This window comes from Plectropomus leopardus, chromosome 9 (genome assembly GCF_008729295.1).
Source record: "Plectropomus leopardus isolate mb chromosome 9, YSFRI_Pleo_2.0, whole genome shotgun sequence".
Taxonomy (NCBI): Eukaryota; Metazoa; Chordata; class Actinopteri; order Perciformes; family Serranidae; genus Plectropomus; species Plectropomus leopardus.
This window is the reverse complement of record NC_056471.1, coordinates 9,471,623-9,495,681: the sequence shown is the minus strand read 5'-3', so window position 1 is coordinate 9,495,681 and position 24,059 is coordinate 9,471,623. Positions and strand designations below refer to the sequence as shown.

The window sequence follows — 24,059 nt, the reverse complement described above, 5'->3', positions numbered from 1 at the left end:
CAGTCTGAGCTGTGGCCCATATGCAATCAGACAGCACAATCTGCAGGCCATCGCACACACTGGACTGTACTCTGTGATGGCTGTACTTACTGAGGAGGTGAAAATGCCTCACAAAATCTTGAACATTTAGTGACTTCAGTTCCTGAAGCTTTAGTTACATGGTATAAAGCGCGATTTTATGAGTGCAAAAGTGTGGAAACTAACAGACTGAGATAGTAATAGTATCCTCAGTGGAGAGAACAGTAACCGTGGGGATTGCAGTCTGTTCTGATAGCAGGTGGCGGGCAGAAGGCCATAGATTGTGCACAGAGGTAAAGTCGGAGGGGCAGCTGAATCTGCTGATGGCTGTCAGGATGAAGCTGTTGAGGTGTTGCGTCAGGCTGGTCCTAATGAAATGTTACCTTCTCCCAAAGGAAGGTTTTTGAACAGGTGGTCGCCTGTTTGTGTGGGATCAGCCGCGATCCTCTTCATTGTGCAGCTCTGTCAAGGAGGGCAACTGGCAACCAATTATCTACTCAGCAATGCTGAGTGGGTAAGATTGGCTGCTACAACTTGTTTCCAGAAGGGCCTGGAAACTAAAACCCCTTCTATTAGGAGTGTACTGGCTCAGCACAGTTCAGTTGGACACAAAATCGCTGTCACACACAGTGACTCAATCACACTACAGCAGTGCTGCTGCGTTCTGCACTGTGTATTGGCTTTATTCTCTTTGACTCAACAGATGTTTTCAGTCTGTTCCATAGTTATAGCTCACACTAAGAGGGCTTTTACCTGCCATTTGTGCCCATGTGTGTGTTTAAGGTTTCGGTATGTGTGTGTACATGTATATGTACATGGGGCTTAATATTTTCAGTTTGTTGTTTTAAAAAAATGAAGGAATCTCCATTGTTATGCCAGATAAAAAAAAATCTCCTTTGTGTTTTGCATGTTTAGAATAACATGCATGACCAATAATATGTGTGTTTTCTCTCAACTTTCTATTCATTGAAGCATTTTCTGATCTTGTTTACCTTAAAATCTGGTGTTGTTCAGTATTCTTTCAACAGAAAACCTGTTTTGGGTGCGTGAGGACATAAATTTAAAGGTATATTCTGCAGGATTGTCAGTTACTGTTTATAAATCAATTGCCAGCAAAAGTGAAAATGAAAAAAACCCTACTCTCGTTTGGCCTCTTACCTTTCTGTATTTTCATTTTCCTGGTGCAGTTTATCTTGGATAAAAAAATGCAAAGAGTAAATCCCCATTGAATAATTTTATAGCAAAAAAAACCCAAACATATTTATGGCCTGGTACAATAAGTGTTTTGGTCTCTTTATCTAATATAGTTCATTTCAACATTAATGACAACTGTACAGGGGGTGAACTTTTTATGATGCACCAGTTTATATTTGAAAAAGGCCCAAACTTACACATATTTTAAGGGCAGGGCTGCTTGAGTGACAGGCTGTCTGGAAGGCGTCGCTTCCGTCTGTAGGTCAGATCCACCCCTCGCTCCTCCAGAGCTCCAACGTCACTTCCCAATATGGTCTTTTGTGGCTCCAAGAAACCAATATGGTGATGGCTGAAATGCAGACTTGAGGCTTTAAAACTGCACTTTCCAAACTAATTGGTGACATCACAGTAGCTACATCCATTAAATACAGTCTATGATTTGTACAAAACCCAAATCTTACCTAAGCGCTGTGGGGGTACACGCCTATGAACGTCTCAAACACAGAAAATAACAAAAAAACACAGGCAGAGGGCAGTCTTTGGAGAAAAATTGAAAAATAGATTACATATATTATTTTTGAGGAGCATCCTGCAGAGCACATCTTTACAAAATTTTGCTATAGATCTGTAAAAAAAAAAAAAGAGAGAGAGAGAGGGACTTACATATGTGTGTCTCATACCAAATGTACAGCTTGTGTGTGTATGCCTGTGCATGTACATGTAGGTGTGTACCTTACTTTGTGATTTCGATTCTGTGTGCTTACGTTTGTGTGTGTGTGTGTGTGTGTGTGTGTGTGTGTGTGTGTGTGTGTGTGTGTGTGTGTGTGAGTGAGTGAGTGTGCACTCACCCCTAGCTTCTTTCAGCCAGCTGCTTCATGGCTCATTGGGGTCTGTATTGATTGGTCCAGTTTCTCTTTGTTTTCACTCCTCTATTTTGGTCGTCTGATACAGCTCTAAGAAACCTGCTGGCCTTTGCTAAAACTGCCGTAACAACTACAGGAGCCTTTGGTAAAATTGCTTTAAATGGCTAGACAGACTCTGGTCAGAAAGCTCTGAATAGCGAGAGAGCCCTTTGGTAAAATGTCTCCAGAAGGTCAGAGAGGCTGCAATGAAATAGCCTCGATAGCTCCAATACTTCACCAGGCAAGTGCAGGCTCACACACATGCACACCAGCGTGCACGGCATCTCATACTCACACATTCTTTTTTCTTTTCTTTCTCATCCTATGACACTCTCACACACACCCAAATGCATTCGCGCACACCCACGCACAAACACACACAGGCGGCGAGCTGGTTGTGACTGAGCTGCGGTTGTGAGTCGTTGTTTGTCTGCAGTGTTTTGGCTCTCAGTGCTGGTTGACGGTGACTGCCGGAGGGGAATCTAACATGGCGCCGATCCCCTGCTCATTTAACACTATTCTGTCTGTTGTAACATGACTCAGCTTTCAGAAAAGGGCCAGATCAGTAAGACAGCGAGTGGGAGACAGACAGGGAGAGTGGGGGACTCTGACAGAAAGGGAGAGGGGGCGTGATTAGAAATGAAAGAACAACAGAGAAATGCGTGAAGCAGAAAGCTCTGATCTGTTGGACTTGGTGTACTGTCGCTACCGTGACTAACTAGATGACAGTGACAGCAAGTTTTACTGGTAAATAAACAGCAGGATATACAGCAAATCTCATCATTCAAGACGTGAGGAGTGTGTCACCACCTCCGCTCTTCCTTTATCCCTCTTTCCCGTCATTTTATCCTTTTATCCAAACAGGACTTCCGATTCTAGACTAGCAAGGTCACACTGATGATGAGTGCTGAGGTTTACCAGACGAGACACACAGCGGAGTGAGGCTCTGCTGCTGCTTTGCACACAAGCAAATGTCAGCAGACACACACTCATGCACACAAACATACACACTTAAACAGTCATGACAGTGGTATTAGTAGCTTTCAAGGGGTTGGTGGAGGGGAGGAAGAAAAACACTTTAGCACCTCTTGTCTGTCAGAGTGGAGCGAGGGCCGACAGGCGAAGAGGCGGGAGGGCAGGCAGACCCCCAGGCTCTCAGTCTCTACTCCAACGTTGACTTAGACACAGATTTGTTTTATTGGCTCTGAAGTCCCTCTCCTTCACTCTCCTTCACACTTGTTTTTCCCCATTTGTCTCTCTCCTCCTTTCTTACTCCCCTCTCTCCATCTCCCCGTGTCTTTTATCTCCCTCTGCCCTTCTTTCCCTCTCTGCCTTTCTTTCTCCCATCCCTCAGAAGTTGTGGCTTAGCTAGAGGCTGACACAGCCATGCAGAACTTGGATGAGAAATTGCTTTTACTGTACATGCTAAACTACACACTAAATCGAATGACTGATGCTCTTGAAAGTGTTTGCTGCCGGGCAAAGCCAGCTGTAGTCTTTGGTTGTCAGATGGAATATAGTCTGCGGTTTGCTATGTGTATGAGCCCAAAAGAACTTGGCAATCAAGCCCGGGTGTGTTTCCGCTTGTGCGAGAGTATTGATAAATCATTTTTAACTGACTGCAGTGCTACCTTGGCTGTAATGGTTATCGATAAGACAGTATATTCACAGTCAATCTCACCCATTGTGTCCTGCAGCCCAGCACTGTTACAAACACCAGATAACTGCATGTAGTGTAACACAGGCATTAAACAGGAATGTGCACAAGCACACGCACGCTCACTATTTTCTTCCTCTATCTCCCACTCTTTCTCCCACCACGAGTGTGAAATCTAATCATCACTGGAGCCCACAATCATTTCTATCTAATCTGGAGGCACACACATGCCTGACAACAACAATAGCAACAACTGCAGCAGCGACTGCACGCGAGCATTATCACAACCTCGACCAGCTCAAATGGTCTGCTTTAAAAACCTGCCTATCTGGAAGGAATAATGGAGAGAATTTAGTGGTTCAGGGTTGCCATTTATTACAATCACAATAAAGATATGCCATGATACGTCTTTGCATTCCAGCTGTTCGCGCACAAGAGCCGTAATGGAGCGGTTGTTATCTCAGCAGCCTTGCTAGCATTATCCACAAATTTCCACCGGCTTGGATTCTTTGGTTCTCTTATTTTTCTCTGTGGCAGTTTAAGTAAGCCTAAAAAAAAATAACACACATCAAGCACTCTTGATGTGTTTTCTCTCTCTTTCTACTTAACTGTCTCAGTCTCTCCTTACACCCTGCGCCATTCTCTTCAGACTGCCACATCTACCACGCACATCTCGGCGGGGTAGCCGACAGCGAGGGTACAGTACAGAACCCCCTCACAGCAGTGCCGTCCTATTACCTCTGGCAGTCATCTCACTGTCACACTGATCAATGATTCATGTGTGCGAGGGCCTCGGCCTGTTAGCTCGCTGCACTGCTGCTCGCTGTTGCCACTGTGCTGCTGCCGCTCCTGTTATAATGACTGGACTCACTCGGAGTCTCTCTCTAACGTGTGATGGTTATGTAAGTTTTTTGCAAGAGCGCATGAGAGAAAGATGGACACTGAGAGAGAGATGGATAGACAGACAGGGGGAAAAGAGAGTGAGAGTGAAGGTTCATGCTGAGCACATGCTGCTCTCATAACTGACTACATGCTGTGTCGAAGTGTGTGTCTGTGTGAGTGTGTATGTGTTTCATGTGCCAACAGGAAGGATCAAAAATGTATCAAATCCTATAAGCAATAGAGTTAGAAGTAAGAGGAACCACTTATTCCAGATGTATTTTTATGCTGCTGTGCATTCTCATTTTAGATGTTTTTTGTTTTGAATGTTCCTAAACATCAAAATACTGGACGCAGCGGCAGAATGGTCAAGGCACAAGCCACATAGCTGCCCAGTTTGAATTCATCTGCTGACTTGTTAGTTGTACTTTCTTTGTCCTCTAGTTGCCTGTCTTTTTCTGTATGATCAGCTGTAGGGGTCACCAGATATTGTTTTTTCGGGGCTGATGCAGATGCTGATTGCCGATACCTCGAACCGATTTGCATTTACAATAAATTTGAAGATTTTTCTGTCAATTTTTAGAATTTGGAACATAACCAACTCCAACACAAAACGCTGTTTAAATGCCTTTAGCAAATTTTTTATCAAAACTGAAACATTCAACATCATATACAGCAAGTTCCCAGCAACTTTTTTTACAAAGTCATTGAAAATTTGAATAAAAAATGAATAAATAAAAAAAGCTCCCTGAGGTATTACAAAGTAAAAGTTCCTCCCATGCTGACACTCTCTTTGCATTTTTTGATTGATGAGTAATTGATTCATTTTATCAGAGATCATTAAAATAAGATACAGATAATCTGCAAAATGCCAAATATCGGCCCCAATAATTGGCCAGGCCAATAATCTGTCGACCCCTAATCAGCTGACCAAAATTATTTTATGGCAAAAACAACCAAGGTTAAGAAAAACACTGAAACACCAGTGTTGTGGAAAAGGAAATAATACCATGGCATTTTATGTTTTTCCTCATCATAGTTCTATTATTTCTACTTTGATTCGAGAAGTCATATTTTCCCATCATTTTGGCATAGCAGATGGCTTAAAATACTGTGACATGATCCTAAACCACCATTAAGAAAGGCATATCCCCCTTTCTTTTGGAAAAAATATGGATGGTAGTCTACAAAGAAAAATGATCTTTTGATGTCATGTGATAATGTTGGTCCCATGTGATTGAATATCTCTGTGATTTGGGGTTGTTGAATCTCATAACACAGCATGGAGACCCGTTTGCAGAAACAGTAAATCCACCAGAAGAGCGAAATCTTGAAAGATGATGAAATGTTCCTGAAAAGGAGAAATGGAGAAATAAGAAAGGTGATGAGATGGATGACAGGCAACAATGTGCGTCAGTATAGTTTCTGTTTGTTTAACCAACTTTTTTTTTTTTTAAAACGGTGCACATCTCCACGAGTGGTGTTGTGCAGTGGAGTTACAAATGAATGTGCGCATCTTATCTGGGGGATAATGTCAGTAAATACACTTATCCTGTCCGCATAAAACACAGACTTGAAGGGTCTCTTTATCACATGAGGTCCTCTGTTATACTAGTCTAGTCTGAGTAGGGCTTTATACTTTAACACTTTTAAGACAACATGCAACGCTTTTGACCTGCAAAGTTCTCGTCTAAGTTGTCAAACATCATATGTGTTATTCACGCCACCATTCAAACGGGATCAAAAGATTTTTTGTCTTTTGCCATTATCCCGTGCATAATTTTCCAAAATAAAGTCCCGTGCTGGTCCAGTAGGAGTAAGGGGACTTTGCGTCTTGATGTGGAAAAAGAAGCCAGTCAGTGGCAAGAATCAGAGCTGTAGCAAATTTGGAACACATTGTTGTTGCAATTAGGAACGAAACACTTTATGCCATAGCTGCTGAATTCATCGAACTTTAACTCCAAATTTGACAGAAAATTCACTAAAAGGAATACTTTAACATTTAGGTAAATTTGAATGTTACCTGGTTACAGTACCTTCAGTATTTGAGTTGTTATATTTATGTGTTGCATATTCTTAAACAACTTCAGGGTGTCTGCGATTCCTTAAAATGTCTTAGAGTTTTTTATTAATCTTAGACCTAAAAAGTAATTAAAATGAAGTCTTGAATTTAAATTAGAATTTGTGAGGTCTTAATTGCCGCAAATATTTTATCTAATGTCATATTTCCATCTTTTAAATTGTTTTATCAAATGAGTCAACCTTCTTCATGTGAAAGACCAAATATCTATTGTTAAAAACCTTTAAGCCTACCACTGAAACAAATATTGTGTTTTTGCTTTGTACTTGCGCTTACCTGATGGCAAAATGTAGATTAAATAACTCCTTCTAATAACTATGGCATATTCCTACATAAATCCAACATCTGCATGGGACCACATATGCTACTTACATTAGTACTTAACTGCAATTCTTGAATAAGAATAACAATTTGTCCAATATTTCTGTCTTAAATTTGGTGAAAAAGCATTTTGAAAAGGTCTTAAAAAGCATTACATTTAAGTCTGTGATACCTGTGGGCACCCTGAAACTACATTGATGGCAAATTACCTCAACCTGTCATGGTTGGTTTCGGGGACTCTGGGCAAAATGGGATGGGCAAATATGTCTGTATGGGGGCTCAATTGCGCCCAAAGGAAAAATTTCCCTAGAATCCCCCAGTGGGTTTATCTAACTCTGCTTGGGAGTTGTAATTGACTTCTCACCTCTCTCTCTGCATGCTTTCTCTCTTTTGATGTACACATGCATTTATGTTTGGCCTTTTTTCAAAGCAGTTAAAGCACTTATTAGTGCCGTTGCTCTTTTTTACAAAATACCAAAGCTCATTAGCTTTTTCCAGCACATGTGACAACAGTATATCTCCATGACAACAAATCTTACTTATCCGTCCACCTGGAAAAAGCTATTATGTGAACCTTGAGTTAGGATCTTTTTTTCTTACATGTGAAATTTTGTTTCTGATGTCAAGAATGAACCTTCACACTCAGCAGTTGCTCATCTTTTGTACTGATTCAACCATGAGAGATTCATGCCCTTCTCAGCCTTGGAAGACTGCCAGCTACCTCCAGCAAATGAATGAGCCTCTTTGTTGCTGAATCCTGAACGTCAAAAAAATACTCCCACCTAACTGTAGCCCCAAATTTAAGCCCTAGTGCTGTCCTTGCCCATGGCTTCATAAGCACTCAGTTTTTTAAACACCAAACATGTCATCACTACTCTTAATATTGCTGTGAGGACATCAGGTCCTCAAAAGTACAAGAGCATGCACACTAACTCGCAATCTCCACCACCATCCTGTCCTCATCAAGTTCCCAGGTCCTTATCTGTCCTCACTTCAGTGTGTATTTATGTGTGTGTGTGCGTGCGTGCGCTCTGTGGCCCTGGATGCTAAGTGTTCTGGCAAAAGGTCAACAGCCATAAAACAAGAGAGCGAGAGGGACGGAGAGAGAGAGAGGCTGATGAGCAGGAGCAGGAGAAGTAGGGTCTGAGGGGCTTTTGAGGAGGGATGGAGTGGTGAGGAGGAGAAGATAGGAGAGCCGGTGAGGACTGTCGCCGCAGAGTCATTACTGGAGTGGGTAACACTTCGCTGACGAAGGTGTGGGGGCCACCGAAGAACAAGGAGGGAAAGAAAAGCAATTCAGATGAGAGGAAGGAGGAGAGAACAGAGCATGAGAGATTGAATGGTGGAAATGCTAAATGTATCAGTTTGGGAATAACTTGTCATCCCTCACTGAGCACTCTTACAGACTAATTTATGAAACTATGATAGGTTGTTCCACTCCACTGCGTAATATAATGCAGTACAAACACTGGTGATGCATACAAACCTGCATTTGTAGGCACAACACTATATTTCATGTTTAATTCTAATACAAGAGAGTTGATAATGAGCTGTAGTTTAAAGGAAATCTCGGCGGGATCGTCGCTAGATCTATCATTGTTAAATAAAATGTGATTCAGACAACCATCAACATGGTTTTCTGCACGTTTCTCTCTACCTGCCTGTTTTCTCTCCCACCTGTCTGTTAAAGACAGAGTACTTACAGTACCAGACAACCGGAGGGGATTTTGCTGGAGACTAAACCCATGAAATTGAATGTACATGGCAGATCACTTGGGTTACTGTTTGTCATACTTTTTTTTCTCTCCCATCATCAGAATGAGTCATCACAAGTAATTTCACAGCAATGTGTTAATGAGAAAATCCTCCACACTGCTTCTTTTTAAAATGGAAAATAAGAAAACTACATTGAACAGAGGAGAAAAAAAAAAAATTTAAAATGAGTGACTCGTAGCCACACTGATGTGAAGAATGTGTGCGTGTCCATGTCTGGTCTCGTCATAGGCTGACAGTTCAATTAGTCTGAACTAAATGATGCATGACGTCTCCCTCATGGCCCTAGTAATCGTCAGTGTTCTGCTTAGAGGAGCTCATATTGTGCATGAGTAGATAGCTAAACCAACAGTGGCTACGGCTAGTCAGAAGTTGAAATGTATGATTTTGCTGATCCCCATAGATGCCAGAGTGGAGCATGGGACCAAATTGGCTTCAACTCTCAGAGCTCATCACAGATTTGCTTTTCAGAGAAAATAGTTCTTTTTTTCCCTGTGCTGCCGCAACATAAAGTGACTGAAAATGGCTTTGAACTATCTGGAGTTTTAATTAGGTATTCTTAATCAGCTGGGGATCAAGCGTGGGCGAGAGCGTGTAGGTGTGTGCATGCATGCATGCATGAAACTAGCAGGAACATTTATGCACTTGTGTGAACACGCCGTACCTGTGTGATTGTGTTGGTCATGCCGTATAATTGTGGATTTGTTTTTCTAAGCAGCCATTTTGTGTGAGAGCTTGCAAGCATGTGTCAAGTGCTTTTTCTGGGTGTCTGCAATCAGCAGACAGAAGACAGACAGCGAAGATGTTTGAAGTCGTTAGAAGTTCCTTACCTTGATCTGCATTCAGCAGCCATCCTCTGGCTGCCACCAGCGCATAGTAACTTTGTGATTTGAGTCTTTGCTTTTGTTTGATGTTCCCAATGTGTCAAAGGAGAAAAAACCTGCAATGATTTATTTCATTTGCTTTGTTCTTCACGTCAGCAAAGGGACACTGCCTTTTTAGATTCATTAAAGTAAAAAAACTAAACCCTTGTTGAGGTACAATCTCACATGAATGAAAACTGATGATTGGTCAGAGGAAGGTGAATGTTTTACTGAACATTTTATTGACAGCCTTGCAAGACGCTAATTAATTTCCTTAACGGCCAGGTGTTAGTTGTTTTTATTTAACAGCATGCTGGATTGTTGTCCTAGTAAACAGTTTTATAAGTGGGAGGGGGAATCCAGTATCCTCCCATCCTCCCATACCCTTTGTTGTTTAAAAGGCCCATATGGATTGTGAATCGGCAGCAGCTTTCAAAGCGTCATTAGTCATGCATAAAAGACTGTGTTAGCGCTTTAATACCAGCCCTGGGCTCAGGCTCTGAAGATCTGCCTTAATTGCCCACCTCTGCCACGTTCTGTGTTCATGTGCGCATGTGTACCTGCTCATATTGGATGTGTGCGTGTGTGTGTTTATGTGTTTTTTGTGTGCTTGCTCATTGTCCACTAACTTGCCAGGCACTAATAAGCACATAAACTAAGTGAGAACTCTAAGATGGGCATTAAAAGAAGATTCAGACACACCTCTCGGCATGCCTTGAATAATGATCTTTTCTATCTGCTTCCTCTCTCCTCTGGCTGTCACTGTGTGTGTTTGTGTGTGTGTGTGTGTGTGTGTCTTTGTGTGTGTGTATGTTTGCATGTGTGTGTGTATGTGTAGCGGTCCACCTGCTAGGTCTGACCTGGCATCTGCGGCACGGCGAGAGCCAGCTGTACGAGAACGGCCTGAGCTCGGCGGACCATCAACAGGAGGACCGCAGCAAAGCCAGACCCACCAGCTCCATCCACCTGCTGGACACACTCAACCCTGAAAACACACACGCTGGTGACAGAGGTGAGCTGACACACATACAGTGCACACGATAATAACAGATGTTCTGCACTCAACTATCGACAGGATTTGCCCGTCAGTAACAACAAAGCAAATGTAATACAGTAATTTGCAGATTCGTAAATATTAAATGCATTGAATGAACACTGGCTTAAAGCATTTCACACAGCTGTGCTTGGATGCCTTTATTTGTATTTATGTGACATTTTAAAAGCAATAACACAAGTGTGCTGTTAAACCAGCGGGGTGTTTTATAAACTGTAAAACCAGGCTAATTTCAGTGAGACAGGGTTATTTTCAGGAAATTCTGTTTCAAACAGGAGGTTTAAGTCTGATCTACTGTATGTTACCACGGAAACAGCATTTTTGTATTACATGTTAAATATACCACATTTTGACACGGACTGACTTTGCTCATTAAAATCTGAGGTCATGTCTTTTTTAGCCTTAAAGGGGAACTCCATTGATTTTACACATGAAAGCGTGTTCACAGGTCTTTGGGAGTACTACCTATATGTGAAAAAATGTTGTATAAAGCCTAACGTTGCTGCGCAGAGTTTGACAAGTTTCTTTGACTGATGCTGGGGCTGAAGTTTAAATAAAATTGTTTAAAAAATCTGTTCGTGTGGAGTTAAAAAGACGTGAGCATGCCAGTAGCCGCCTCCTCATTTCTGCTTTAGGCTAGTGGCACAACGCTACGTTAGCCACTAACAGCATAGCACAATCAAATTTCCAACCCAACTGTTGTCATTTGTGTTGCATAATGGGTGATGTAAGCGCCATGTTTTGCCAAAAGAGAAGAATGTGTGGAATAAAGAAGATGATATCTCTTGTTCAGCTGCATCAAGTTTGAACCTACTTCAAATTCAGACGTAATCATATAGCAGTTACATAACATAAAATATGTAAATGTCACTTTGACTGATCTTATTCACATTCTGTTCGCAGATGCTACACAGACACAGGCACCCGAGTAACCACACTCTAATATGCAGTCACCCATATGTTTAAGGAGACACTTATATGCCAGTTGGGAAACTCTGAAGGGTAAAGAAAGCAGTGTCAGGGAAAATCTCAATTAGTTTGTTTGTTTGCCACCACTTTGCATGTGCTTAAACACCATCACAGACACATCTGTATGCACTGTGAAAAATTATTCATGCAGGCATGTAAGGACTCTTACCTTTCCAAAAGTACCTAAACCCTGACAAAGGATGAATCATACATTCATACAATTACTGTTATTATACCTGATGACATTCAGATACTTTCATATTGAACTTGGCTCCAATTACATGTAGTTTGACTGGTCGTACTCCTCCTCTCCTTTGGGCTTACAGAGGAGTTGTGTCCTTATTCAGTTTTGGCAACTATAGAAGAGGTGGGGGACTCAAGTCATATGACTTGACTTAAGTTGCAAATTTGAGGATCTGACTCTTGATTGACTAACACAGATGAAAGACTTGACTTGACTTGGTATTCATGACTAAAAACTTGACAGATCACTGATGACTGTTAAATATTGGTCTTCGTTTCCAATCTACAAGAGCTCTGTCCTCTTGCACAGCTTCACCGTGTGCTTTTATGTCATGTTCTATCTGCGTGATACATGGAAGTTAAGTTTTCAAGAAGTCAATAAGCATTGAACATGCTTGGCAACCAGCGACACACTGTCAGCTCTGGGCCGTTACACACACGCAATTATCACTGTAGATTGCAGGTACATGCGCTGCAGGCTGTGTAAGCTCGCGTTCTCTTCTTACTTATTTGTATGAGGTTTTTGGACTGCCACAGTGCATAACAACTGTTGCCGCTTGCTATCCCAACATAAGTTCACTGTGTTTGAGTGTGTGTATGTGCTCTTGTTGTGCGCACAGTGCGTGCCGTGAGATATTTTCTTCTCACACACCACCGCGGCTCAGTGAGTTATTTTCCCCTCACGCTCCTGCTCTGCTTGAATTTGGGGATTTTAACAGAGCGTAATTATCTTCCCCGCTCTCTCACAGCAGCAGGTTTGTTACCTGAGTGAAGTGTCTTTCACACCGTTCAGAAAGGGCTCATACTTTAGTAATGGTAACTAATACCACAATGTTAAAATACTCTATTACAAGTAAAAGTCCTGCATTCGAAATGTTACTTAAGTAAAAATATGTAAGTATATTCAGGAAAATGTAGTTAAAATATACAAGTAAAAGAAAAGTACTGGGAAAATGATGCCCTGTGACTGTTAGATTATTATATATACAGTATGATATCATTAGATTACCATGACCCCCGTGACTGTTACACATTATTGTAAAAGCAGGATTTGACTGTTAATTGATTAAAGTGAAGCTCATTTTGAACTATTAACTAAAGATTACTTACTTACTTATTATTACTATTTCCATTCTCGATTAATCTGATTATTTTCTCCATTAATCAATTGATTGTTTGGATTGTAAAAATTCTGGAAATAGTAAGAAATTGTGTCACAAAGTCCCAGAGCCCAAAGTGACACTTTTATAATAATTCTTTTGTCCAACCAACAGATCAGATGTCAAAATCATTAAAAAGATACATAAATAATATTTGATAATTATGAACAAAATCATCAAAAAAAAAAAACCTCCTGACGTTTGTGAAGCTGCAGTTACCAAATGCTATGAATTGAAAAATGACTTGTTAATCAAAACAGTTGCCAAATGATTTTCTGCCAGTTTCTTAATTGACTAACAGTTCAAGCTGTACTTGTAGGTGTTTAGAATTTTGTTTGTGAAAATCCTATTTTGTAAAATAACTAGTAACTAAAGCTGTCAGATGAATATATTGGAGCAGAAGTAGAAAGTAGCATAAGAAGAAGAATAAGACGAAGACTCGCACTAACTGATTAAATGTATTTACTTACATTCCTTCACAGGGCACAGCTTATGTTATCTTTAGCGATCAGTTTTCGAGTATGAATTGACTTGTGACTTGCTCGACCCGAGCAATGACTGAACCCAACTTGCTTGACTGATAGCAGGACTCAGCTTGACTTTCTTGATTCTCACCACAGCGACCTGGGACTTCCTTGAGACTTGAAGGTCATAACTTGAGGCTTGCTCATGACGTGCACGTGTGACTTACTCCCACCTCTGATATATTGCATCACCAGTGACTGCTTAATGTTGAAACTGTCAGTTCTTAAGGGAATTTTTTGCTGTTATGCTTTCCAAAATATACACTTTTTAATCTTTCTCTCCATTGGTGGCCTGTTGGTGCTTTAACATTTTTCCATACCACTGTAATCATCTTCTTCATCTTGTCTGGTTTTTGATGTCTATGTCCATTCCAGTATAAAGAATGCCGGCTTCCTTTTTTTTTTTTTTTTTTAAATGTCTACTGACATGCTTATACATATATATATAAAGTAATACCAAGTGCTCCGTTAAGCATATGCACAATATTCCAGTCAACATGTGTGTTCTCAAATGCATTGCAATTTATATAAAGCGAATAACGTTGCCGCCAACCTGTAGCCTCACTGGAGCCAACATTTTCACCATTTCTTTCCCTTTTTAAATGTCTCCTAAAGGAAATTAGAAGCAGATACCCAGACATCAGTCTATTAAAAACACAGTAGGGTTAGACAGCCAGTCAGTCATTAAACTGTATTTCCATCTTTATGAAAGCTGTTCTGTCATTTGTACAGCACATTCCAACTGATAATTTCAAATGCTCATTACTTGTTTTCTGTCTTTAAAATAAATTACCCAGAACTAGTCCTATTTGATATGTCAAAGTTCTTATATGGTATGTTGCATCTTTAACATACACACATTATTTTCATCAATTATGTAAAGAAAATTTACATCAGTAAGGTGTGACTCAAGCACAAAATGTGATGTCTGCAAACAGTTTAGTGCAACAGCTTGAGCTAACAGTGGATTTCAGCAATACTGAGTTTATATCTAGTTTTGTCTGAGCTGGCTGACAACTTGCTGCCAAAGGTTTTCTTGCACTTTGTTTTTGTTTTTGCTGTAATATGTTACACTCCATATTTTATGTGCTGCTCTGTAGCTTGTGAGGAGTGGCTGTGATTTTCTTCACTGTGAATTGATGTGATCAGCACATGATGTCGAAGGTCTGCTTTCCAAAGTCATGAAAAAAACAAGACGTCGCTCTTTCTGCTCGTATAAACTGGCTTTATTAAACATACTTTTCACAGAAAGCTCTGCTTTTCTGAGCCACCTTAATTAAACACTGTTGTGCAAAGACAGCACATATATACACTTAGAAAGGTCAGCTCATATACATTCAAGCGGAGACTGGTTACATGCTATTCCAATTTCTATACCTTTCTTAGCAAATATTCTAATATCACATCTATTTTTTCTCTTTTCTGAACACTTAATGAAGTAGAAATCCTTCAAGGGCACTTACACATTTTCTCTGCAGGATTTAATTGAAGCACAATTACAAAAATAAAAGCAAGACCAGAAAATGCTCTTGAAATGTAAATACAAGCATTTAAACATTGTGATTGGAGCATGTTGAGACTAACTATATATCCATTGGCATGAATTCCAATCAGTCTCTATTGCATTAGGACTCTGGCTTGCATACATAACACACTCGGCACGATGAATGTTCCAATACGATAGAGAGACATCAGTCCAGAGATCAGCCTCGAACTGATTACTCATTTATTAGAAAGGCAAGGTAATTGGTTAATCATGTTCCCTCTTAGCCAGTACGTGACTTGAATAGCCTTTCTCCAATCGGCCGTCTCTCAACTAGCCAGAGGAATTACTAACACCAATTTAACCCCATGACATGGGATATTAATTGTGAGTGTTCCAGGTCATGAAGTCAGGCAGGACACAGCAACCTTCACGCTCAGACTGACTCTGATGGATATTACATTGGATGCTGTTGGAGCCCATGTTCAGCACTTATACAGAGACCGTGCAAGCCAAACTGCAACCCGCTGCAATTTAGGCAACCTGGGATATCCCTAAAGCAACTATTCTTGATGAATCCTCACATTCTGAGGATTAACACTCTCATCAGTAGCTAAATCCTCCGATAGAGCGCGCAGGGGTCATGGAATTCACTTCCGAGGGTTGCGTCACAACAATCTATTGTTTCAGCTCCTATTGCTTTATATGCTTGATGAAAGCTGGGAAATCAAAATGGGCAAAGCTAAGCCGTTGATGCAGGGGGCTGAGATTAATAAAATTGGCACGGTGGAGGTGGTCCCCGGGCAGAGGAGGGCCAGAGAGATTAGAGATTAGGCTGTAATCCAGTGTGGCAGATTATCACGCTCATCCTGCTGTACCCATCACCTCTCACACCAAGAGACCACACAATCCCCTAGATTACACAGCGAAGGATGGTGAGAGGAAGCTGCGGGGAATGGAAATTATAAAAAAAAAAAAAAAGAACGAAAATAACGACATGGTGGGGAGTGAGAAGACTGAAAGTGAAGAATGATTGATGGATCTCCACCAATCTGCTTGAAGGATGCTTGAGATATCCATTGTAAAAGTGGCACAGGATAAATAATCGCTGAGATTAAAAAATAATCTTCATGAAACAGTTTTTAATCATTTTCATGATTTTTGTCTAAAGAAAACGAGCAGCAAAATGTTATTTCTTTATTCAGAAATAAATGATTTTGTTCTTGATGCGCTGCCATAACCACAAGCAGCAACATAACAGTGGGAGCATAAAGATAGCCGAGGAGACTGATTGGAGGATAGTTATCAGTTTCTGCTTGTTTTGATATAAACTGATGACACAGTGGGGAGAGATGAAACAAGCTCAGTGGAATGATTGGAAGGTAGTAATCTGCTTGTATTTCTGTTCATGTATTTTTAGTGTTGTTGTTTTTATGTCAACTTCAATGCCATAAAGATAGGCTCTCTGTTTGATTTGTTGCCTTGGCGCCGGAATCAGGATCGGGAGCAGCAGAATTGTAATCTACCTTACGAGGCAGCTTGCCGCATGGCGTTAGATACTAATTGACATGTTGTGACAGCCGCGTATGGCTAGTGTCTTGTCAAGCCGCTCGTGCTGCGTTTTATGTTCTTCATGCTATCTCTCCTGCAGTTTCAGAGATCACCAGGAGCCTTCTTAGTCCTCCACACATAAAAGCCTCTCTAATTAGTGCTACATTAATTGCCACTCACCCCATGATAATCAACCTCAGGGTGATGTGCATGTGTGAAGGCGCACACATCGACACTGTTCTCTTTCCTCCATTTCTATATCTGATGCGCATGCATATGAGCACATGGACATGCCCCCCCCCCCCCCCCCCCACACACACACACACACACATGCACGCACACGTAGAAATTCCTCTGGTGCAGATGAAAGCAGAAGTGCCCAGAGAAGAAATTTTCTGTCAGTGGATTCCCTGCTTTAATGAAGTACATTGAAGTTTGAGAATAATATTTCAGTCAACGTGAAACGGCGGATATATTAATGATATGAAATGATACAAACTGACATACAGTAGAGCGGCATATTGCCTCATTATAATGTGAAGATGATGAAATGCGGAGCCTGTGGAATGCCATCTGAGCCTATGCGATGAGTGTATAAACCCTCTGTATGAAAGGAGAGTTAGTGCTGAATTGTTTTCACTCTATCTGATGGTGTGGTTGGAAATGGTGTGTAGATGGATGGAATGTGACACAGACAGAGAGGAGGGCTCTTAAAGAGCACATCAATATTCTAGACTGCGTGCAGCGAGAGGGGAGAGAGGCTGAGCAGTGTGTGTGTGTGTACAGAGGAGTGCATATTGTATGCATGTATGTGTGAAAAGGAGATGTGTCTGTGGGAGAGATGAGTGTGTGCGTGCACGCTCGTGCACATGTGCAAATGCTGATGGACTGGTCCCTGTTACACTGGTCTCATTGATTTTCTCACGCTGGGATACAGTCTCAGGATGTAACACACACACCCACATACACAGAGACACACACGCAGAGAAAGTATAGATCATTTAGTGAACCCCCTGCTTGAGCGCCTCAAGTTGAGAAAGCCTAACAGCAGCAACATTTCTGTCTCATACTCAGCCTGCATTCAAAACATCTCTCCAAATATAGCTGAGGAAATTAAACATAATTTCAAGCTGCAGTCAGTGTTTACAGTGTAGATGACACATTTTATGGCGAGCAGAGGGCTTTGTAGCGCTCACTCTTGACATTTGAGAGTAGTAGATTGATGTCTGACATCAAAGGCCAAAAAAAAAAAAAAATCAAAGTCAATTTTTATCTTCTTGGTAAACAGACTAGAAAAAAATATTTACTACCGTGCTTTCACCACAGCATGGCCAAAGGGGGTTAAACAGGCTTTTGGAGTATTTACACTTTGCTGGAGTATTTCATACTGATACTGTACTACAAAATGCTATAAAATGTTAATAGTTACATAACATATCAAGATTTTACTTTAAAATACACATGAGCATAGACAACACTGAATAAAGTAGTTTAACATTAAAAATTCTCTCCAATGCTCTTCAGACGCTCTGATGACTTAACATCAAGATATCCAGTGACTTAAAAAATGACCAAGCTCTAAAAAGTGACAGTGACATGGCTTCAAACTGTAAGAAAGTAGGTGACTGGAAATGTACAAAAAAGCACAGTTGTCACACAAATTTTATTTTTTCTGACTTTTTCCTATTTTACTTCTTTCATGTAAAAACACTGGATATTAAGGCCTTTTACAAATCCTTTGAATGAAACAATCATCGAAGGAAAGATCACCCTTTGGTTAGATTGTGCAAGTCATGACTACACTTACGGAATCATATTCTGATTTAAATGTTACCTCTTCCTGAGTCTGACCATTTAAGACAAAAAGAGTGAGGAGAAAAAAGAAAATACATAAACCTTTTTGTTAAAACTGTGGCGAAAAGAAGTTCAGTTGTGTTCCAGCAAGTCATAGTATGAAGCTGATTGGGAACATATGTTTTCAGACAGTAGAGAGCATAGACTGTAAAAACGGAAGACACCTTTCCACTTCGTCCCACTTTGCAAAACTGACGCCAAAATGACACGAGCGCCGACATCTTGCACTGACGACTTAATTTAATGTGTAGTGTTCAGTGTGCTCACTGGCAATCTGGAGGTGGAGCTGCGTTATTGAGCTCCCACCCATACACTGGTCTGACCCAATCACAGGCAGCACCATTGATCGTGAGAACACCGATTGGCACACACAACTTTTATAATAGCTGCAGTTATAATCAAAGATATCAGATAAATGAACTCTTGAACATACATCAGTATGATAAAAGCCTAATAACTAAAACAACAGAACCCATTTTAAAGGAGAAATGTGTTCAACATTTACTTTGGTTTTTTTAGTGTTGCCCATGTCCTATCCAATAACATGGAGGGGGTGGGATTTATGACCCATACTGCAGCCAGCCACCAGGGAGCTTTCATGCTGTCCATCTGTATGTGCAGTCACTGGTAGAGAGCTGAAGAAGTTTCAGCTGTTGAGAGACTAAAAAACGTGTGGATTTAGGTCTTGAATAAAGTGAGTAGCATGGGAATGTAGTGAGCTCTGGTTTGCTCCTGCCAGGCCTCTGCCCAGACTTGATTAGTACGAGCTAGTAGAGGGCAATAAAAAAAAAAAAAAACATAAGTGCTTTCTCTATGTGTCAATTTATACAACACATATTACAGGTGTAACAATGTAAGTGCACTCAGAGTGTCACGGTGGGAATGAGTTTGTGGACAGGCAGACTTGTCTGTCACAGACATAGCCCGAGGCCCGATGGTAGAAGGTGAGGACGAGAGAGTAATGGAAGGCCCTAAGGCCAAGAGCATTATCTTCTCCTGACTCTGACTGACACTCATTAGGCTGCACAGTGGAGAGAGGCGGCTGAAAGCTTATTAAACCAACTGCTCAAAAGGCCCTTAATTGAATCCAAGTAATTATAGAGACCTTGCCCATTGTGATATTTTTATTCATCCTGCGGCAAACTCAATCTCTCTTGCATTTGGAACACTATTAATGTTGTCTGCACCAATGTGTGTGGGATTCACACACTCAGGCCTTCAATATCGACTAGAGCTTGCACACACACACACACACACACACACACACACAGTTCCGGTCCCCACAGACATGTCCCGTCACCAAGACCCCGGCTGCACTTTTACTCTGTTCTCGCTTCATTAGAATCTGAGGGATAATAACATTAATTGCAAAGACAGTTTAGTTCCTTTGAAAATAGATTACAGGTGTAATTGTTTTACCTGAATAACCCGTAGGCAAGAGAAATTAATTAGACCTTGTGTCCCAAGTCCTAATGTAGCTCATCTCTTTGGCTGGCCTCGCACACACACACACACACACACACACACACACACACTAGACACACAAAACAGTTGGAGAGGCTCAACAGACAGATGAGAAAACTCACACGGACTCTTAGATTCACACACTTTAAAAGGAGGATGACAATACAAAGATGTTAGTTATGTAATTAGACATTGGAGAGGACTTCAAATCTAAAACTATCCCAGTCCACTTGTCCTGTGGCAATGGAGCTTTTCAAGGGCCAATCTAGGAAAAAATATTGCATGTATGTGCAATGTGTTGTATATTGTGGGTGAAAATTGTCAGTGAGGGTATTAGCTGTGTTATGTGCACTACCAGTATAATTGGCTGAGCCAGCATCATTATTTTACTGTACAGTATGTTGGTTCTAAGCAGACCTGCCCACCAACCTTCTATCATTCCCATCAAGGGCATGTTGTGCTTGATGGCAGACATGAATAAGCTATGCAACACTTTCATCGCCCCTTTAAACAACCTCAACATTTTTTTTAAACGAACCTTAATACACTTTTCTTGCTTACAACTCCCTTCTCCTGCCAACTAATGATGAAAAGCACTAGAGGAGATTTATGTGATGCCATTTATTTTTATTTTTATTGTAAATAACCGATAGCAAGTGTGAATTCTAAGCTGCTTTTTGCTTATTAAAGCCACGAGATAGCAAGGTGTGAAGGAGTTTTACCTCTCTGCTCGCATATTGGCTTGTTTAGGCTGGCATCTCCTTTGCCTGCCAAGGAGGAATAAACAGATTTTCTGTTTTGAAAGATATTTTCAAAGAATGGTCTTAGGTTTTGTGCTGAGATACGAGGGGCGACGGTGCTGGTGAAACACAGTGATTGACAGCGGTAATCTGAGCAGCTGGGGAGGCCTGGAGGAGCCCTAGACACCATGCGATATGTCTTGTTTCTGCAGGACTCCCAAAATGCCTCGATCCTTCCCTCTTTTCACTGGAGCTGCAGTATCATGCTCTGCTGCTGAGACAGAAGGAGAGAGACATGCAAGGAGGGTTTTTCTTCTTTCTTGCATCAGCAGCTGTAACTTGACACCCGCCACCTCCTCTTTGGACATAGTCTTCTCTCTCTTCTCTTCTACAACTCCCCGACTCCCCCTCCTGTCTCACACACACCCCTCACCCATCCTTGCGGCTGACCTGAGCGCAGCTTTCTGTCCCCATGTTACATCAGACTTGGAGAGGCGCTATACAGTAATTAGCTTCAGAAGGACCTGCCTGCTCATCTGCCCGCCAGCCTGCCAGTCAGCCTGCTCGCCGGCCCGCCTGCGCGCCTGTCTGCCTGCCAGTGTTCTGCCAACTGCCATGCCCTATTCATGTCCCATTCATCTATTGTTGAATAAAAGGCTGCTTTCCTCAGGACATCCATCCCTCTGCTGGCCTTTATTTTTTTGTGGCGAGGCAGAGGAGTGAGGATTAGCATTAAAAGGAATAGACTGCTGAGGTAGACTCGGCAGGAATGCGTACCTTAGTTCAGCCAAGCTGCTTTTATTCTGTTTGGTAGAGATTTTAGCACAGGGACAATTTGTGCTTCTCTCAGGACACCTGTCTCTTGTTTCCCTTTCATTACAAACCTTTTTGAACTCTCTTTTTGTTCTCACCCCTCCCTCATGTTTCTCTCCCTTTGTCTTTTTTCACCCCTCCTCTATCCGACTCTCTTGTCACAGCTCAGTCTAGTTCAATCAATTAACCAATTAATCAATATACTTTTATTCAATCCCGTAGTCCAAAGAGAAAGAGGATAAAAGAGATAGAAGATAAAAAGCTAAACCCAATTCTTTGGCATCTGGTTGCATGATATTTGACACTTTGAGAGAGTAGCTCTGAAAAGAAAGAATTTTGGTTAACGAAAGAAGACAAAGAGAATGTAGCCATGCTAGAAAATTTCATTTGCAATTAGCGCCAGCCAGTGGTGTTATGAGCTAACATCAGAGTGTTAACAAGCGTGCAGTGACAACCATCATGTTTATGTTTAGCAGGTGTAATTTTTACAATGATTACCATTTAGGTTAGCATTTTAACATGCTAATTTTTGCTAATTAGAAATAAATACAAAGTACAGCAAATAGAAACATCCTCATTTACGCAATTGTGTTGTCACAAATGGGAGTATTTAACAAATTAAAATCTCACTGGATGATTATACCAGATGAAAAGATAACACAGCTATATATGTATGTATGTATATATATTGATATGTATGAAGCAGGTGTTAACTGCACACAGCTCTCAGCATGGCAAGGCAAAGCAGACTTATTTGTGTAACAATTCTTCATACAACAGAGAAATTCAAAGTGCTTTAAAAAGCAATAAAATATAAAGTATATTAAAGGATAGAGACAGTAAAAGAGTAAAGGTATAAGAGATAAAATTAATTATTAGATGATTTTCAATTAAAAGAAAAATACTTATAAATATAGAAAAAGGGCAGAAAATAGATGCAGAGACAAAAGTATTATTAAAAAATACTCTAAAAAGATTAAATATAAGTTTGCAGTCACTTCTGGGTGGAGTAGGGGGTGTAAAATCAGCATACATAGCTTTGACTTTAAAAGTGGTCAGAGTCAGGGCTTGTCTAATATTATCTGGGAGGTTATTCTAGGTTTGTACTGCATAACAAAACAATTCTTCAACCTGTTTTGCTTTGACTCTTGGGACATGAAGGTGGCTTAGTTGGTGGCTAACAGCAAATGGCACTAACAGCCTAAAGTGTGGACAGCCTGAACACTGCTGATGACAGAGCTAACAATGTTAACATGGGTTCTAACTGGACACTATCCCCTTCAACAGCGATAACCATTGTATGCATGCAGTGCAGAATGGTGACGATTAATTAGCCATTTTAATACACACACAGGGAGTCACATGCACCAACATGTACGTGGGGCCGGCCCAGTGACACAACAGAGAACAGAGAAACTCAGATTACAACACACAGAGGAAGAGTGACTTCGTTCTCTACCAGTGCGCCATTACTCCACCTTTAAGGGATCCCCCAAAGTAATTATAATATATCCTGAGGAGGAATGTAATGTCCAGACCCAAATTTCATGACAGTCCATCCAATAGTTGTCAAGACATTTCACTTAAAACCACAAATGTGAACTTCATTGTAGTGCAAGATGAAAATTCAAGTAGATTACCAGAGTCATTAGGATTCATCCTCTGGGACCATGAATGTCTGTACTCGATTCCATCAGATAGCTGCTGAGACACTTCAGTCTTAAACAAAATGATGAACTGACCGTTGTGCAGACCAGACCAACATTGCCATCCCTAGAGCAACACCTCTGGCAAGTCAAAAAGGACCAGCGTCAGTAGAAACAGAGGATACTCACCGTCCTGCATGCGCTTCCTCCCTATCTGCGTGACAGTACATGTGATATATGCCTTCTAGCCTGTGGGTGGGCACGGAGTCGCCATAATGGAGTGGTAAAGCTGCAGGCGTTATAGATTGAGAGTGAGCGGCCTCGTCCATGAATCTGCCCCTAACTGTTCTTCTGCCTTTGTGGCCGTAACGATCGGCTGGCTCCCCTCTGTCACCATATTTTCTCCATCTTAGTTTAGAAGCAGAGATATATCTCTCCATAAAGGCCGACACAAAGAGGACTGGAGAGCCTCACCCGCTCCCCTACACAAAAGACTCGGGCCTGGTGGTTGATAAAGGCTTATGGAGAGGAGCGGAGCTGATGGCCAGGGGACTGTTGGAAAGACCTATTCTCTTCACACACAAAGACACGCTCTCACTCAAGACACTATCTGTGTGCCGTGACGCTGTTTGTGAATGCGTGCGTGCCCCTGTCCTCCTCACTTTCCCTCATCCACCTTTCTGTCCCTCTCTCTCCTTTCATACACACACACATGCTAACACACATACACACACTTTCTTTCTTGTTAAAGATGCTAATATAGCACATGACAAAGCCCCAGTAGACAGCGCTCAGACAAAACACTTCCTTTCTAAAGCAGTTCATCTCTATGCAGAGCCTATCCAAAGGATTGCCAAAGCAGGGTTTCTTG

The 24,059-nt window shown here is 41.3% G+C and overlaps 1 protein-coding gene across 1 annotated transcript in view; it reads left to right on the top strand.

Annotated features, from left to right (window-relative positions):
- The window catches only part of tenm1 (teneurin transmembrane protein 1), a 219,912-nt gene that overhangs the window by 88,633 nt on the left and 107,220 nt on the right, over nucleotides 1-24,059 (top strand). The window contains 1 exon segment of the mRNA XM_042493760.1: nucleotides 10,526-10,699. Within this exon segment, the coding sequence (XP_042349694.1) occupies nucleotides 10,526-10,699 (174 nt within the window).